General features: G+C 40.0%; 1 protein-coding gene across 2 annotated transcripts in view; it reads right to left on the reverse strand.

The window, feature by feature from the left end:
• Rprd1b (regulation of nuclear pre-mRNA domain containing 1B) overlaps positions 1-20164 on the reverse strand; it is a 46418-nt gene that overhangs the window by 22487 nt on the left and 3767 nt on the right. The window contains exons 2-5 of one of the 2 annotated variants that reach the window (XM_005363015.3): positions 16619-16748; positions 8015-8148; positions 3160-3266; positions 1407-1533 (exon numbers count right to left, since the gene is read on the reverse strand). In XM_005363015.3, coding sequence (XP_005363072.1) covers positions 1407-1533; positions 3160-3266; positions 8015-8148; positions 16619-16748 — 498 coding nt within the window. Of the gene's footprint in view, positions 1-1406; positions 1534-3159; positions 3273-8014; positions 8149-16618; positions 16749-20164 lie in introns of both variants that reach the window. The other variant, XM_005363014.3, reaches the window with a different exon arrangement.

A 20164-nucleotide genomic window follows, 5' to 3' on the forward strand; every position in this document is an offset into this window, starting at 1 on the left:
TCCCAAAGCAGAAAGCTTTCCCTGATCACCTTTATCTCCTTGCTGATTCACTGCCCACCAACTCTGCCTCCTCCTTAACATTTAATCCGTGAAAAGCTATGGACACGACACCAGGAACACCTGCTATACAGTGAACCTTACAGATATGCCAACTGAAGGAAGTTATTGCCTTAGTAACTTTAACTTCAGGTGAACATGAAGGAAGTCAGAGAAGCAGCCAGCTCAAGGGGCTGGAAGGGAAATGACCTGGAGAGAATGGGATAAAAGTATTGAACTTTTGCAATGAAAAGACCATTTAATTTGCAGCCTAGGTTGAAATCCCCAAATTCACTGCATGTGTGATTTTGGCCAAGATATCTAATTTTGCAAAGTCTCAATCCTTTCTTATATATGAGAATACAATTCTTCAAAGATTATCACAAGGCATAGAGTGCCAGGCACAGAACATGCTTTTTAAAAAATTAGCTCGTACTTCACTCCTTTCAACTGCTTGTGCAGAAAGCAAGAACAGTGTCAACGCCTCTGTTTACCCAGGAATGACAGGGAGGAGCTCAACACCTGCATGGCACTGAACCACCTCCAAGCGTGTTAGTGTGTACTGCATCAAACAACACAGCTGTGTATCACACACTTCTTTCCTCTTAGCAAAGGGTCCTGAGTTCATAGCCTATCCTTTCCTGGCTTCCACTGCCCTACACATACAAAATTGGTACCATGCTGTCAACAGATCTTATTCAGAGAGTAGCTGGCTATGACACTCCAGCGTTTCTGCTGTAACTATTCAGATCACTATTCACATTCAAAAGCTTTTTGTTGTGATCTATTTTTATTTATTTATTTAGGATTTTTGCTTTTTATTTGTATGAGTGTTTGTCTGCATGTGTCTAAGTACATCACCTGTGTGTCTGATGCCGAAAGAGGTCAGAAAACAGCATCAGATCCCCTGGAACTGGAGTTACAGGCAGCTGTGCCACCATGTGGGTGCTAGGAACAGACCCAGGTCCTATGAAAGGGCAGTAAGAACTTTTAACCACCGAGCCATCTCTCCAGACCCAAAATTTATTTGTATTATTTTTTATTTATATGTATGAATGCATGCAAGTATGCCATATGTGTGTGAGTGTCCATGGAGGCCAAAAGAGTACATCAGATGCCCTGAGTTAAAGGTATTGTAGCCACCCAAGGCAGGTGTCTGAAATGGAACCCAGGTCCCCTGCAGAAGCAGGAAGTACTCTGAATGTGGAGCTACCTGTCCAGTCCCTCCAAGAACTTCCTCATTTAGCATGCTGAATGGCTTTACATGCCAACATGGCAGAGCACCCACCATCACAGAAAGTCTCTGCCTAGGATACAGCATGACTACAGACGGCTCCTCTTTCCTCTCTTTCATCTGAATGACCTCTCACCTGTTATTTTTTCCAGCAGCGACACATCCTGCACTTCCTGGGGCAGGGAAGCAATCTTCTGCCGAACAGTAGCATCTCCCGAAGCGGCATTTTCCAGATCCTGTAATGCTTTGATTAGCTCCTCAGTCTATAAAGGGCAAAGACAAATATATAACCCATTAAGATATAATGGAGCTAAAGAAAATTAGCTAAAGACAAATTATAAAAATGGTCATTCTTAGCATTAAAAAACAGGTCAAAAGTCACACAAACAACTGTTCTTAGTACCAGGAATTTGTGGTTGGAAAGATATGAATTCTAAAAGATATAAAGTTAATTGTTCTAAGTCTACAAAACATAAATAAACCTCTATAGAACGTTTTTTAATTAAAGAGCATATTTTTGGCAACTTAAGAATATGGCCTCTAGTTCATGCTGCTTAATTTCAAATGAAGTATTGTTTATAGTATAAAACAATCTATAATATAGAAAAAAGACCTAAATACCAGATGTTGAACATCTGTGTGTTGGCTGATTACATTTTTTCTAGAGTTTGCCTTACAAAGTTAAGATCACTGCCAATATTAAAATGTGAAATGAATTAACTCATTAGGTGTTAAAAACAAGAAAAGCATGTTCTGCATCTACCAAAGGGGCTTTACCAAGCCACGAGAAAACACAGAATGCTAATAAGTAGCCGAGCACAATGACCCAAGAACAGCTGGCTCTGCAGGCAATAGTTAGATTACCTTGAAAGCTGATAATCCAAGCTCCTCCCCTTTAAAGTTTTTAGATGCAAAGATATGACCTACTATTGCTATTATCTAATCCTGTCTAATATCACACAACACACACATACTTCCTAGTTATCTATGCCCTGACCATCTCCATGCAGAAATGCAGAATACAGTTAAGATGAGGCAGTCACATTCAACAAACAGGACATGGACAGCCAAGTATGGTGGCATGCACTTGTCATTCCAGGACCAGGGAAGCTGAGGAAGGAACATTCATTTTTTTTTTTTTAAAAGGGCTTCACTATATAGCCAGGATGGCCTCAAACTCATGGTTCTCGTGCCTTCGACTCCCTAGAGCTAGTTTTACAGGTGTAATCTGCTATAACAGGAAAACATCAAGTTTAAGGTCAGCTAGCATTACACAGTAAGACTCTTATCTTAAAACATTAAAAACAAAACAAACAAAAAAGGGACATGAACTCTGAATTATGACAGATCTGAATTCAAATTAAGATACTTGGAAAATTACTTAAATACTATTTAATCTGTTTTTGGAGGCTTATTGTTTTGATGATAAACAGATGAATCAGATCAAACTTGTTTCATAAGGGGTTATCTAAGGCAAATGCATCCTTAAATACTAACTCCCTGTCGCAATACTTATAACAGAGGCTATAGTGAAGCAAATATTATCGGCAGTTACCAGACTGTCCTTAAATAGTAATAAGTTGTTTGCTTATAAACAAGAATGCTATTAGCAAAAGGCACAGCAAAGTGCTTCAAAACATCTTTATCATACCATATAAATCTGCTTTTAAAGAATATTTTTCACTTTTAGAAGATAAAACCAATTCCAAACACTTTATAAAACATAAACCCATTGTAAAGTCATGGTATAAAGTCAGATGTCTGGTAAGCTGTGTCTGGGTGGGCTATTGTAGCTGCTGCCCTTTGACAAGCCACACTACTGATAACAAGCGCCACCTCGTGGTCATGATCTTCAACTAGAGGTCACCTGGAGTCACTGGGTCACATACCAAGAGGGGGCCTGCAGAAGGATCTTGGGGAGAGTAACTTCCGGGGTAGTCATCATCCTCCTCCTCTTGTATCTGCTGAAAAGTTCGTTTCAGAGACTTCTTTTCTTCTGTTGCTAGGAAAATACATGACAGATGTGAGCTGCGTGACCTGCATAAGCATCCAGTGCCCTGTTAAATGACTACAGGTAAAACTGGGGGAGAGGGTGGGGTGTTCAGTTTCAGAGATGGCTTCATGTTAACTTTCTTGCTAGTTCTTTTAAATTGGTGCAATTTCTTATGTTACTGAAAAGACAAAAAAGTTCCCAGTCTGTCATCTCAGATCTATTCTTTGAATCCAAGAAACTACTACTGGAAAGCAGCTAAAACTGGTATGTCCCAAGCTACCATAGTTAGAACCTTCCTTCCTTCAAAAGAAGTAAACAGTAAAATGGTAAGAAGCATGAGGCAATACACTGAAATAAACCGGCTTGTATGGGAGGTGGGGAGAGACAGAGAACACAGTGCACATGAAACAGTTTTATGCTTTTCAAAAATCATTTTAGAAAATAAATAGGAGGAACAAATTCACCAATAAAACTATCAAAGATTTCAAGTACAAATACCCTTTCAACTCTTTAAGACCAGAATAAACCTAATTTTACTGTAAAATAAAAACCAACTATTACTGAGAAACATGATTGATACTATGGGAAGAAATTACTTAAGTTTTCATTCTAGAATTAACTACTTTTGAAGCTGGCAAGTTACATTCTTTATTATCTGTCCCCTGTGCTTTTACATGATTATGATAGATGTGTTAATTCTAAAATCATTCTTATTGCATCATACAGGGCAACACAAAACAAGCACAAACAACTGGGGAAATAAATCTAAATGATAAATCTGCGTTTAAAAGAAATATTGGACACCAAATATGTGCAGAGCATTGCAATGGTTTTCTTTTCTTTCGTCTTTCCAACAACTCTGATAGAACATTCTATTACAAGCAGAAAAAGACTCAGGGAGGTTAAACAACTCCCTGGCACAACACCCAAGCCCATAAGTCTTTCCACTATACACAAACAACTAAGCACAAGTACCTTTATCTGTCAAAGGGGGGGGGTATCAGGCACCCACCTCGGAACTTGTATGTAACTTACCAGGAAGGTGCACACACGCTCACTTAAGTCTCCTCTGTAACCAAGGATGTGGCTCCTATTTTCTATCTTACACATTTATTAGTTATGTTAGACAGAAAGACCAGTCAAGAGTATGTATTGTATTTTTTTCTTATAGTTTTGTTTTATGGATGGAAATGAGAAAATAGCTGGCCACAATTATGATAAAGGCCGTCCCTGTTTCACATAACGCTACTATGGAGAACAGCTCTCACAGTTTAGTGAAATGACACCAGTTCCCAGCAGCACACTTCGCGTCTCATGGCCAGGTGTATTAACTGAATACTGGGATGAAGTGATTTTTCTAATAGTTCAGTCTCCAAATCACAATTGATAACCAATCACTTCCTTTTCGCAATGTCTGTCAGTGATAGTCACTGTGCACTGGATCCTCAGCCCACAAGGACAGGGGAGTGGAATATTGTGTCATCCCATTCGACAGATACATATCCCATTTCATAAAAATTCCAAGTAGAGAACTGACCATAAAAATCAAAGTACAACAAAGAAGCTGCAACTAAAGCCATGGTGGAACTGAATCTGAATAGCACTAAGAGGAGCTGAGAAGTAAGTACTTGACAAAGGGCGATGCTGCACAGAGGGGCCTAGTGTAGCTGTGAGGCTAACACTGCACAGAGGGGCTTGGTGATACCAACTTAGCAGCAAAAAATAAAGAAAGGATGATGGTGGAAGAAGTGACCCCACAAAAACACTTCGCACTAAAGCAACTTTCAGGATGTGTCTAGTGATAAACACCTGCAGCCTCAGCTGAGCAGAGGCAGAGACAGGTATGGAAGAGTTCAAGGCCAGACAGGACTACAGAGCACAACCCTGACTCAAAATAAAGTAAAAAGGGAAAGGGAGGGGCAGGGAGAGGAGCAGAGAAAAATGTAGAGCTCAATAAAAATCAATAAAATTAAAGAAAAAAAAGCTTCCTCCTTCACATATTGCTGCTTTAGTGATACTCTGTCAAATTAAATAACAAAGCTACTATGAAACAAAAACTTAGACACTATAAACAAAATAAATCTTCCTTTCCTAAAAAAAAAAAAAAAAAAAGTAAAAAGGCCAGAGGATGTTAACTCATTGACAGGACACTTACCTGACACACATGAAATCCCCTGTCTAATACCCAGCCTTCAAAAAAATATTAAAATTAAAAAGAAAAATTCCAAGTTTTAAAACACTGACTGTTCAAACTATTTTTGATACACTTGTTGCAATGAAAGTTACTTTGTTTCAATATTTCTACTTTCTGTTTTACTCTAGTTCTAAGAATGAAATTTAGGGTCTTACCCTTGTAGGCAGGCCCTCTGTTGTTAAGTTTCATCATGGACAATGGTCTATTGAGACAGGGTTTTCTTTTGTTTTGTTTTTTCAAGGCAGAGTTTCTCTGTGTAGCTTTGGAGTCTGTCCTGTACCTCACTCTTGAAGAAAAGGCTGGCCTCGAATTCACAGACATCTACCTGCCTCTGCCTCCTGGGTGCTGGGATTAAAGGTGTGCACCACCGCCTGGCTGAGACAGGGTCTTGTTATGCAGCTCAAGCTGTCTTCAAATTCCTGTGTAGCCCAGGCTGGTATTAAACTAGCAATCCTCCTGCTTCTGTCTCCTGAGTCGTGGGACTGCAGGAATGTGCCACTGTGCTTAGAAAAAGCCACCGGTAGTTCTACTATCTTTTTCTTTTCTCTATACATTTGTAGTCAGTGTTTTAACTGATAAAAAAAAAAGGGGCAGAGAACTGCAATTTTCTACATGGATCATTAAATTCTTTTTGCACAGTTTTGATTTACATGATCATTTTATAGTATTGCAAAGCAAAGGTGATATATTGTTAAGTGGAAAACCCAATAGCATATGGTTTACATATGAAATATCCAATAGTACTCAGTGCACAGTAGCTGCTTAATGTGTGGCATGTGGTATGACCCCCACACACTCAGCCACTACAGCATAAAAGTGCCATGTGAAAGGAGTGGCCACCAGAATATGAATATAAGATCAAAATAAAATATGAATATAAAATTTACACTACTGTGGTCCTGAAGAGTTGGTTCAATGGTTAAGAGCACTGGCTGTTCTTGCAGAGGACCCAAGTTCTGTTCCCTTTATCTACATGACAGTTTACAGCTGTCTCTAACTCCAATTCATACATACATAATTAAAAACTTAGTAAATAAAAATAAACAAAAAACTTTTAAAAAGTTCCAAAAGAAAGTAAAGGCAAACTCTATGAGTTGCCCAAATATAATGAATTACCCATGAATCAATACTGCAATGTGAACAACTATTCAAATTTGGAAATGAGCCTCTGGGGAAGTCAAGGGTGTTTGAAAGGAAGGTAATAAACGACTTTGATCATCCGGCTCTGGAGAACACAGGAGTGAGCTGCAGGACTTACACACCCAGGGAGCTGTTGAGTGTCTGTCTTTACAGGATGAAGGGGAAGGGAAACAGTCTTTAGACAACTGACACTAGCACATGTCACTGCTAACCTGTAAAAAAAGCCAACTCCAAAGGAGTCATTCCCAACACTGCCATAATGCTGCCACTGCTGGAACCCAAGGCAGAAAACAGCTAGCTTTTCAGAAGCAAGTAAAACAACCGTTTTCTACGTAAAACAGTAATGGCACAAAGCCTGAAAGCACTTTCTTAGAAAGTCTCTTTCAGTGTACTGTAAGGTACATGGTAATTTTCGAGCTGGAAGAGACTGTAGGGCACACAGGTAACGGGCTGAAGACATGTTATTGTCACTCATGCTGATCCTGAGAGGTCCGACAGCAGAGGTGTGTGCACAGAAAGCTACGTGGGGGCCAGGGTGGCATTCTTGGGGAATAATACACTGCCACAAGTGAAAGGGGTGCAAAGATGTGTTGTGAAAAACTACAGCAGATGCAGAAAAGCAGCCAGCAAAGAGTCCAGAGGGACACTTGGAAACTCAGCCTGCCCAAGAACCAGGAGCATCGTGAGGGCACGGACTAAAGAATCTCCAAGTGGACTAGTCACATCAGAAGGCCTCCTTAATATGGTGAGTACTGACTTGATCATTAGCAGTAAGTGTAAGTGGAGTCAGATCAGAGCGACAGCTTAGGAGCTGGTGATGCCAACTAGAAGTAACATATAACTAACCAGAGACGGAAAAACCAAACATTTCAATTTATTCTTTAGAGAAAAAATAACATGGGCTCTTAAGAATTTTAAAATTCACATACATACTTCCCAAGGATACCCTAGGCTCAGTAAAGATCAAAATCAATATAGACAATAAGTTGGCAATCATAAAAGGATAGAAAACCAGATTTATTATTAATAAAGTCAAGTTCTAAAGGGGCAAGGGAATGATACAAGGCTCTGCTTTGGACAATGTCATGGCCAGGGTGAGGTATTTCTTAGTCAACCACAATTCTAAAGAAGTTGGTTGTTCCTTTCCCTGTGTGAGGACAGTTCCTGAAGGAGCAAGAAGGGCCAAAAACCCACACAGGAAGTGAGGGAGTGAGAACATGGCAGCATGAGCACAAGAACCAGGCCTGCCCACTGCGAGCTCTGTCTAAATTCTCACCATCACTCAGCATCATCTCGCTCTGAAGAGTCAGAAGCGGCTGGTGGACCACAGCAGCCACAACAGCCCCCACTGCAGCTTTTCATGTGGGACTGGGAGTAGCAAAGACCAAGAGCTGTAAACATGTGGTGATGTTTCTACCTTTGGGGGGAGGGCTCTTGGAGTCCTCCATAGACAGCTTCAGCTGCTGTATGAACTCGCCGCCATACACACTTCGTTCTTGCCAGATGTTCAGCAATCTTTCTAAAGGTTTTTTACAGCCTTCATCTGCCTCTCTGCCCAGAAAAGATGAAAAGATATATATATATAAGCTTAAGTTTTTGTTTTTAATTAGGACAGATCCATTTAAAAAAAAAACCAACAACAACTGCCAAAATGATTTATATACTTAAAACAAGAATGCGGTACACCCTGTACTATTTGGAGTCCCCAATCTTGACAGAAACTGCATTCCTCCCATGGTGAGTGGGGAAGAGGCATCCCATAACCCAAGGAATCTTTTTCCCCTTAGAAATGTGGGGGAATAGGAAAAAAACCCTATATGACTGGTTTTAACAGACAAAACAAAATTGATCATATCAATTGCAACAACTTGCCTTTTCAGAAGATGTCAATTTAAATTAAGTCCTAGGCATATACTGGAAATTAAAATTAGCCAAACCTTTAAGATGTTAAAGGCACAAATGTTTAAATTCACTACATTAACACGCAAACACCTCTACATGCATACATATCTCCTAAAAATGTCTCAACATTACCTACTGCATAATGAATGACTTTAACACTGGCTGAGCCTGAGTCCCGTGTTCACACATCTATATCTAATGGATAATCCTAGAACACACTGGAAATAATTTTTAATCTATATTTGAAAGGAAAAAGTTAGGTAATCTTTTCCTGGTAAGTTGCTCTTAAAACAGAATACAGCTGACACAGATAACCTCTTACCTACTCAACGTGAGAGATGGCAGCAAACAAGCAGGAGACTTTCTCAGGAGACCCAGGCCTCCCGCCTGCCACCTATGGGCTCCTGAGCACTCTGTTCAGTGAAAATGCATAAACACCAGCATCTTAACACCGAGCACCTTAAGAAGGGCTCACAAGATGGCTCGGAAGTAAATATGCTTGTCTCTAAGTCTGACAACCTGATTTCCATACCCAGGACCACATAGTAAAAAAAAAAAGAGAACCAATTCAGGCAAGTTTTCCTGTCTCCCATGAGTGAGTTGTGTCTCATCAAATAAATTAAACTAAAATGTAACTATTAAAAAAGGGAGACCTTGGGTTGGAGATGTAGCTCAGTTGAAGTGTTTGTCTAGCTCTGGGTTCAATCCCCAACACAGCAAAAGCAAAGTATGGTTGGTAATGTCTGTGATCCCAGCACTGGGGAGGTGAAGATAAGAGAATCAGAAGTTCAAGGTCATCCATCCACAACTACACAGTAAATCTGAGGCCAGACTCAGATATATGAGACTATGCCAAAAGGGGGAGGGAAAAGACCTCCCCATCTTAGGAGCAAAGTCCAATGTCTTCACTAAGAACGTCAAGAATGGCAAATTCAACTGCGATGGAATTCTACCCACCCTCAGCACTGGCAGCAATGACAGCACTTCTGCAATGCTATGCTAATACTCAGCCTGGTCAGTAGTAAATTACTACTAGCAAGTCAACTAAGCTGAGATCAAAGTCAGCAAACATATAAACTAATTTTTTTTTTCAAGTCAGAGGTAAGCACTAGGAAGATAGGGAAATGCTTCTACTACACTTTCAAGAGCTCAGCTATAAGCAAGTTCTCTGGTGTTGATGCTGAGACACTCTTACTCTATCTTCAAAGAATTTGCAGAAATGAGTTACTCTCACCCTTCCTCTGCCAACAACCTGGCCCAAGCAGCAGCCATTCCCAGCAGGCCGTCTCCGACAGCCTCATTACTGCTCTTCCAGCTTCCAGCCTTATCTTCCTACAGCTACTCAAATTTGTTTTTGTTTTTTAATACTTTCTTTCTTTTTGTTTTGTGTACATTGGTGCTTTGTCTGCAGATCTGTCTTTATGAGGGCACCGGATACCTTGGAAGAAAAGTACAGATAATCATGGAATGCCATGTGGGTGCTGGGAATTGAACCTGGGGCCTCTGGAAGAGCAGCCAGTGCTCTTAACCACTGAGCCATCTCTCCAGCCCCAGCCACTCCAATTTTAATAATGTAATTCTAGCTGCTGTGGGAAGGCACTTCTTATCAGACAGAATCCTTACAGAGTTCGCAAGGCTTTTTCAACCTCTCCAACCCACTCTGGTCCTCAGGCTTTGCCAGGAGCTCTCTGCCCCACCCTCCTCTTCAGCAGCACTTCCCTAGCCCCCACAGGGACGCTCACTTCTTGCCCCGCCTTCACTGTCTTCCATATAATGTCTCTCATGTGTTGCACAGAGTAGTTGTTTACTTGTTGCATATAAATGCAATTTCTGGACAGAGGGGCTTGTTTTTCTCCCCACGAGGACCACATTGGCTGAATCAATCTTTTTAGGAATTTTAAAACCTTTTTTGAATTCTATATAAAACACTTGACTTTCAACTTTTCTGCAAAGTCATTCAAGTCACAAATTAACTAAACTAATCGGTTTTGAAATAAGTCGCTCCAGCGATGCAGAAGTCACTTCGGCACCCAAAATCAGATATAGCTAGAGTAAGAACGCAGTTTGAAAAAAAAAAAAAAGCAGGGGGTAGGAGGGAACACTACCTTTTTGGGTTACACAGATTTCATTTTAAACGGAGAATTTATTTAGAGTACTCATTTGAATTGCTTGTCTAACATGTACCAAGCCAAATTCAATCCCCAACTCTGTATAAACTGGGCATGGTGATGCTTGCCTGTAACCCCAGAATTCAAGGGGTGAAGGAAAGAGGAGCAGTTCAAAGTCATCCCTGGTTACACAAATACTTTGAGGCCACGCTGGGCTACATGAAGACCTGATTTCAAAATAAACAAATAAATAATGTATATATGAGAAATATCTATGCGAAAAAGTAATTTTAAAAATAATTTGCTATGGGCTGGAGAGATGACTCAGTGGTTAAGAGCATTGCCTGCTCTTCCAAAGGTCCTGAGTTCAATTCCCAGCAACTACATGGTGGCTCACAACCATCTGTAATGGGGTCTGGTGCCCTCTTCTGGCCTGTAGGCATACAGACAGATAGACTATTGTATACATGACAAATAAATAAACAAATAAATAAAAAAAATAATAATTTGCTATTAAACTATGGAAAAGAAAGAAATAATCACCCACACACTGAGTATGTATACTAAATGTTTAAAATATATTTTAATTCTAATTATGAATTCAACCTATGCTCACTTTTCTAATACAGAAGTCCAAAATCATCCAACTCACAGTGTGGCACAGCGCACACACTGCACTGCTTCTTCAAGTGTCAGCTGGACACCTAAGCTCTGCCAAGTGAGCCTCAGAGACCTTCCTTCCTGTGCTTCAAGGGTAGTTCTTTGAATGCAGATATACTTCTCATGTGTGTGCTGATGTGCATATTTGTTTGTAATTTGTACATTAGTCTGATCCCCTACGTAACAAGCTGTGGCAGACCCAGCAGAAGTGGAATCCTTTCTTCTAAAATGTCAGCTCTTCCCACAGTATCTTATGCAAAGTTGTAACAGAAAATTCCCTCATAATTGTTCAGAAAAGAATAAATGGGGCTGGAAAAGTGGCCGAGAAGTTAAGAACACTTAGTTATAACAACCTCCAACTCTAGTTCCAGGGAGAATCTGCTGCTTTTGGCCACCATAAGCACCTGAATTCATGTGCACATGCACCCCCGCAGACACACAAACACACAAACGAAAAATAAACCTGAAGAAAAAGAATTAAGCACTCAGGGGGCAGAGGCAGGAGGATCTCTGAGTTCAAGACCAGCCAGGTCTACAGAATGAGTTCCGGAGAGCCAGGGCTAAGCAGAGAAACCCTGTCTCAAAAAATAAAAAAATAAATAAATAAATAAAAGAGAGAGAGAGAAAAGATTTAATATAAATGCTGTGTTTTAGAAAGACCTGCTGTTAACTGGTGCCTGCTAATCATTTGTGTATAAAGTGGCCCCACAAAAAGTATCCAATACTGAAGACTCTGATCCTGGCCATGGGGTGCTGTGGATAAAGAAAAACCAGGAAGCTGCTTACATCATCAATGAGTTCACAGCTGAATGGACCATTAGGAGACAGCTTCAGAGGGGCCCCTCCAATCCCTGCTCCTCTTTCCTGGCCATCATGAGGGCTCTCGTACACTCTCCCTGCTGTGATGCTCTGCCTCCTACATTCAAAACGAAGTGGAGCTGGCAGCAGGAACTGAAACCTCGGGAACCATGAGCCTAGAGAGATTCTTAATCCCTTATGTTTATCTCTGGCAGTGACAGAAAGCTAAGACAGGAGAACACCTGAGGACTGGGATTTCAGGACAATGTCCACTTCCTAATGAACTTGGTGGTTTGTGTCCCAACTGTGTAAACAACATGGTTCTACGTGAATGACTGACTGCTTACTTCCAGGAATAATGGCAGAGGTGACTTTCATAAATCTTAGCAGAGTCTCTTCCCATCAGAATGAACTACACACTGGCTGTCACAATCACCCACTCACCTTTCCACTCTGCTGGCTGTAGTAAATCAATCCTGAGTCCTCCTAGAAAGTTACCCTCCTTGAGAAGTACAGAGACCCACAAACAACAAAAAAGTATCGTGTATTTGGCAATAACTACTGATTTACCTCTCAAAAAATTAAGTCCAGGATCAGAAAAGATGACTCAGTGGGTAAAGGTATAGGACACCAAGCCCAACAACTCAAGTTAAAGCCCTGGGTCCCACATGGTGGAAGGAGTGAACTGACTTCTGAAAACTGTCCTCTGTCTCCACATGTTTACTGTAGCACACGCAGACACATGAGCATATATATATACATACACATGTAATTTTTAAACTGTTTTTAAAGAAATGGGGAGGGGGGCTGGAGAAACAGTTCAGCAGAGTCCTTGTTGCTCTTCCAGAGGACCCATGTTCTAGTCTCAGCACCAATATGGCGGCTTACAACTTCCTGTAACTCCAGTTCCAGGGGATCTGATGCCCTGTGTGGTCTTTGTGTGTACGAGGCACACATGTGGTACACAGGCATACATGCAGAAAAAATGCCCATATATATAAAATAATAAAAACTTTGAAACTCTCCCCTCACTATCAGCTCCTACTTAATTCCAACACATTGTGTAAATTTTACAGGGGACTCCATCCACAGAAAAAGCATTCAGTGAATGGAGACTGCCTTTTCACTGCAAATACCTTAACTGATCTCACCTTAGCCAACACCACAGCAAAACCTTTCAAACTCGGGCTTTCTTGCCCTTCACAACCCATTCTCCACACAAATCTTTTATGTGTGTGCAAGTAATTTGAGTACACGTATGCGTGTTCACATGTGTGTGTATATGCACACAGAGGCTCAAGGTTGGCATTAGGTGCTTTCCTCAATTATTTTCCACCTTATATACCGAGGCAGAATCAATTGTACCCAGAGCTTGCTGATTCAGCTAGTTTGGCTTTTACCGTCTGAGGCGTCTATTCAACATAATACAAGCCTTTAAAAATTTTTAAAAATTTCTCTACACTGTAATGAGAAGATGTATACATACTGCTTCATCATACATTAGAGTGATTGAATAAAAAGAGAAACATCTCCTAATGTACTGACCCCCTTTTCTTAAGTACAAAAGTGCTCATTCATTATTTTACAAACTGCTAAATTTTCCATGAGCTTTCAGTGGCAGCACTATGAACAAATGGATTGATGGGGCAAAAATTCTAGATATATGCTTAGGTTTCTTTTTCTCTTTAACTTTACCTGGGCTTTAGATATCTCTCTTCCCTTTTTAAATTTTTTTTATTTTTGGAAATTATAATAGAATTATATCATTTTCCTTCCCTCTCTCAAAAGCCTCTCATATACCCATTCCAACTCCCTTTCAAATTCATGGCCTCTTTTTAGCTGTTACACACATATATATGCATGAATAGGAAATTTAAAAAAGGATATTTTACAACGTCTATGAGAATTGTTTCATTCCCTGGCTTACAATTCTTTTTTTTTTTTGGTTTTTCGAGACAGGGTTTCTCTGTGGCTTTGGAGCCTGTCCTGGAACTAGCTCTTGTAGACCAGGCTGGTCTCGAACTCACAGAGATCCACCTGCCTCTGCCTCCCGAGTGCTGGGATTAAAGGCGTGCGCCACCACCGCCCGGCCCCTGGCTTACAATTCTTGACTGACATCCTATCAGAACAGACTCTCAGGGAATATGTCACTGGTCCTTTTCTACCTCTCCTCTGATTTCATCTGGGGCTACATCTGACTTTGCTTACCATATCCAACTACACTGGCTTCACTATTCCTCTTAAGATGCCATGATTATTTCTACCTTAGGTTCTCAAATGTCACTTCCTTACCCACAATTGGCCTAAAGGAGATCCCACCATAGAGCACTATTCTATTTGACTGTGTGGTGTTCACTTCACTATCCTTGCCTGCCTTCTTCCCTGATAGTCCCCAAGCTCTGGATCAGAATGAGACATATAAACAACACTCATACATGTTAAATAATAAATGTGTAAACTTTAAAGAAAACAGGGTACTTGTAACCATAACATGTTCATAGTCTGGTTAGTTAAACTGTTACTCAAATCAAATCTACCCTATGAACAACGTGCTTTCTCTGAATTCAAAGATTTTTTTTGCTTAAGAATAAAAGCACCATAAAAATATTGCTAATCAATTTGAGGATTAATGGATCAGTCACCTTTGATCACCAAGTGGCCGCAGCAGAAGTACACCATGAGCATATACTAAATTACTTTTGGTTGATAATGCCCATAGCATTAAAGTAGCTATTGCACTTTCCATTCTAATGGTGGAGGGAAGGAGAGAAGCCCAGACACACGGTAGAAACTGGACCTTCGACAGCTGGAATAAAGACAGGGGCTGGGAAAGACAGGTCAAATGTGCACTTGTTCTCCCTATGCCTCCTGTTTCCATTTCTTTGTGACAAGATCACACTACATACCCCAGGCTGGCCTCTGAAGGCTGGAATTACAGGAGTGCACTGCTATAGCTGGCTTCTGTACGGTTTGAGAGGTGTCCACACACTAAACAGGCCCTCTGAATCTTGGTACCTACCACCTTTCAGTCCTTCCTACTCGTCCTTTTCTAATTTAAGTCAGTAAAAATGTTAGTCTACTACCTGCAGTAAACCAGATCTTTTCCCCAATTAGTCACTATTATCCTAATTCAATCAACAAATATTCACTAAATTCCTGCTCAGCACCAGGACAGACGCCAGTGCTGCTATGTCTTGCAAAGCCCCGTGAAAGGCTATGTAAATGCATTTCCTGAACTGGAGGCTGTGCACTTGGCACTATAAGGTGTGCAACCCGAGAGCTGGGAAAGGAAAGAGCCCTTTCCTACTGGGAGTGTAGTGCATGAAAACGACTGAGTACAATGTAAACCAGGTCTCAGAGAACCTCTCCTCCTACTAAGAGTCACAATAACTAAGAGATAAGAGGTTTCTGTGCCTTTTAACTAGGTCAGAAACTTGGGCTAAAAAACTTATTTACACACCCAAGGCCACTCACATGATGTTTGAGACAGAGCAGTATCTAAGGTACCGAACTAAGTCTTATCAAAACAATACATCCCTGCCTCCAATTGCAGATAGGTGCTCCAGTGGCCTACTTTAAGTTTATCAGCAGTTTGAAGATTGAGTAATTTTCTTCAAGTTAATATATACATCCTGTTACTTCCTGTCTTTGTTCATCAGAAGCCAGTATGACAGGTACAAGTAAAAAAACTTTCCAGTCTTAGCTAGATGTGTTTTTAAAATATTGAATTCCTAATTGTATTCCTTTGAACATTTCAAATCCTTCAAGGAATACAGACAAACTCACATTTAAGACCTTTCACTCGCACCTTCTTAGACCCCAGAACATTTTTTGTTTAACCCACTAGTCTCATTTTCACTCTTCTTGGTTTCTTTTTGTAAAGATCTGTGTATTCTTTGTGCATATTTACAAACACAACAGTCTACCAAATAAACATAAAGCACAATTTTCCTCCTGGGAACCTAACTCACACCCACAACAAGACGTGAAAATGAGCACAAGAGATGTAAAGTTTGAACCGGTGTGAGCTCCCTGACTCCTCCACAGTTCAGCACGTTCTACAATTCAAGTAGCAGACTTACTACAACCCGGCTCAAGCATCCACTTTTCCACACTTACAATGACTGTTTTTGTAGTGACAGTAATGACAACTATTTTAGCAAACTAGAAATTGAGAAGGAACTAAAGAGGTGTTGGTAACCAGTTTCTGCTACTGAGGAGACATTACTAAGGCTCCTTCATACTACTAGCCCTGGTTTTGATCATAAGCTGAAGAGACAGCTCAGCCATGGAAAACATACTCAAGGAAGAAACCCAGTAGGTGAATTCGGGGGGGGGGGTAGTTTTTGGTACCAGAATCAATCTCTTTAGTGTTTCAAAATGTTTACAGTCTGAGATGATAGTTAAAGGCTCAGACAAACATAAAACCATAATTTGCCCTTCACAACAGTCTGTAAAGTACAAAGTTGTCAATTTACAAAGGATATCACAAAAACAACAAAACAAAAAGGTGCAAAATTTAAAAGCCCCCCCCCCCCAAATAGAAAACATACCTGGCAACATGAGAAAAAGCATCCACAAGGACAGATTCAAATTCTCTCGTGAACTCAGGTCCTTTCCTTTTACTGTTTTGGATGACATCATTTGCTAAGTACAGAAAAGTAAGCTTCCTATTTGATTTGGCTGGAAAAAAAAAAAAAAAGAAAAAGAAGAAAGAACAATTTAACTTATACCAAAGAATTCTAATTAATAATTTTTAGGATATTCCTAAAGAACATTACGAATGAGAAGACGGTTCAGCAGGCACTTGTCACACAAACTTGAGGACTGGAATTTGGTCCCCCACACCCAAGTAAAATGCCAGGTGGAGGTGGGTCTCTGGGGCTGGCGGCTAGTTAGCCTAACTGAGGAGCTCTGGGTTTAAGTGTGTGATCCTACCCTGTTATATAAGGTGGATAGTGATTACGGGGGACACATCAACCTCTGGCCTTCACATACATACCCACCTGCACACAAAAAGAACACTAAGGTAAGTGTTACCTCTCAGAGTCAAGTAAATGTCTAAATAAAACAATGAATGGGATAATATAAAGGAACCCACTGAAGTCTCTAACATGTACATCTGGGAATACAATTTTGAGAGAAGAATGAAAAACAACAGCTTCATTTTTGTGTTACTTTAACCAGAATAATTGACAGCAAAACAGATAATAATTCAAGGAAAATTCTTAAAGACAAGCTGTCAATCTTAATGCTATAACCAAGGTGTCATTCACTGTACTGCGAGGACATCTACTTCGAATATAACCTTCATTACCAAGCGTTCTAGAGTGAAACACTGAGTTAGAATTCAACTTTGAAAGATAATCTTGTAACTGATGCTCTCAACTGAGACTCTTTCTTTGAGATGCCAATAACACTGACTCTCCAGTCCAGATGATTCTCTAGATATAACAACCAATGTTTACCTCAAATACAAACATGCAGAAATGCCGTATTATTGTTGGAAATTTACACACATCTCAAATCTGAATATGCAAAATGATGGCTCCCACAAAAAATATAATTTTTCTCTGTTACACATACAAAATGTACTATTTTCTATTATTTTATATGGTATCATATATTAAACCATAAAAGCTTCATGTAATATACCTGAGTTACAGCTGCTTGGGGGCGCATTACTGAATTTTCTGGCTTCTATGCACATAAGTTCTCAACCCTAAAGTTGTATCACTACCAATTTTGGTCCCAGTTTTCTTTTTAAAGAAACAAATATGAATATAATAAGATGTTTCAAAACACTAAGTTTTCTTTATAGTTAAGGAGAAAAATCTAGCAGTATTTATGCCAACTCTTCACAACTGTGTGTCAAGTCCTTATTCCACTGCTCTCCAAGAACACTTTTGAAAAGCACAGCAGGCAGAAGATCTGATATCTTAAAATCAACTACAGAGAAAGCCAAATAAAAAACAGGGTTTGAAAAGCACATTATAGTTGCTCTGTTTGTTTTCTTAAGACAGTCTTAATATGTCTGGTTGCACATTAAAGCTTAAACTATACCCTAAAACACTCACAGAATTAGACAGGGAGATACTGAACTACATCAGCCATCTAGTAGCAACCCAATTTAGATAAGTTAATTATCTTAATTAACTTGAGGAGACTGTGGGAAACCTATACCTGTTATAATGATTATTCAAAAGCAAAACAAAGCCAGGCATATTGAATAGTGCATGCCGTTAGTCCCAGTACTGGGAAGACAGAGGCAGGAAAATCTCCACGAGTTTGAGGCCAGCCTGGTCTACCTAGAGCTAGCAAGTTCCAAAGCAGTCAGTCAGAGCTACATACTGGGACTGTTTAAAAAAAAAAAGGGGGGGTGTCAAAACAAAAGTATCAATAGTGACTTGGGTGTGGTGGTGGCTCACATCTTCAATCCCAGCACAGAGGCAGGTGGATTTCTGGGAGTTCAAAGCCAGCTTAGTCTACAGAGTGAGTTCCAGGACAGCCAAAGATACATAGAGAAACTGTGTCTCAAAGAAACAAAAAGTATCAATACTTAATACAGTGTCTTACTGTTGTTACAAAGATGGGATTATCTCCTTTTCCAGGGCCTAATAAGTGTAGTTTTCATCTCCATCAAATAAAAAAAATTTTTTTTTTGCAATAGAAGGAGACCATTACAGAAATTCACAACCAATCAAAATGCAGTTGCAGAGCCAGTCTCAATGAATACATCTACAAAACAAACAAAAAAAACAAAACAAAAAAACCTGCACCTAAGGCTCACAGATCAGGAGAAGGGGTCAGAGGCTACACCAGTAAAGTCTCACCAACATGACTGCCTAAACTTAAGAACTGAACAAGGACAACAGCAGATATGCTAACACGGACGGACAGAGGAAAGACCCTGAGGTCTCAACCCTACACAAAGAACTACAAGCAACAAGGAATGCAGAGAGAGAGAGAAACAGTCTTTCTTAGTGAAGAAAAGAACACACCAATTGGTCAGCCTGAAAACATACATATGAGTAATATTACACAGACAGAGCACATTATATTCAGCAATATATATCTATATACATATAGGTATGTAATAACAATTTATTTAAAAAGAGGCTGTTTGGTGTGGCACATGCCTTTAAATCCAGCTCTCAGGAGACAGAGGCAGGCAGATCTGTGACTTCTACAAAGGGAATTCCAGGATAGCTAGAGCTGTTGCACAAAGAAACCCTGTCTCGATAAACAAAACAAAACAAAAAAGAGGCTATAAATTTGAAAGAGAACAAGAGGTATATAGAACAGTTTATAAGGAGGAAAAAGAAGGGGAAAATGATGTGATTATAACTTCAAAAAATTAAAGAAGTAATTTTAAAATGATGCAATTAAAATGTCATACAAATTAAAGTCAAATCAATAGTGAAAACAGGAAGGAAGAATATAGCACTCTACTTAAACATATTAAAGTTCTCAGTTCTGATAAGCATCTAATTATGTAACCCAAAACTCAGTGTATATGCTTTGGTCACTCAGATCAGCTTTTACTTTTTTAATTTTTTAAGAAACAAAAACAAACCATTATTTTGATTTAAGAGGGGGAAAAAAAATCACTCCTACTGCTGGGTATGACTTATGCCTTTGATCACAGCAGTTGGGAGGCAGAGGAAGGCAGATCTCTGTGAATTCCCAGCCATGCAGGGCTACCTAGTGAGACCCTATTTCAAAAAACAGCAGACTTGCTACTCTTCCACAGGGCCGGAGTTTGGTTCCCAGAACCCACTTGGCAGCTCAAGCTGTCTAACTACAGTTCCAGGGGATCCAATGCCTTCTTCTAGTCTAAATCACACTGGGAATCCTAGAAGAGCAGTACAAGTACCCTGTGTGTAGTAGTACTGTGACACAGCCAGACAGAGCACACATACCCCGCTACTCCAACTCTGGGGGATAATAAGACAAAATATATCTTCCCACCTCCTACCAACGCTGATTCCAAACCAGGAGAACTAGTTGCTGAGTTAAGGTTAAAGGACTGGCTAATCAAAAAAATTTTGATGTATAGAGAAAGGCTACAAACTACTCTGGAAAAAAGGAACTATTGC

Source organism: Microtus ochrogaster, linkage group LG8 (assembly GCF_000317375.1).
Source record: "Microtus ochrogaster isolate Prairie Vole_2 linkage group LG8, MicOch1.0, whole genome shotgun sequence".
Lineage (NCBI taxonomy): Eukaryota > Metazoa > Chordata > Mammalia > Rodentia > Cricetidae > Microtus > Microtus ochrogaster.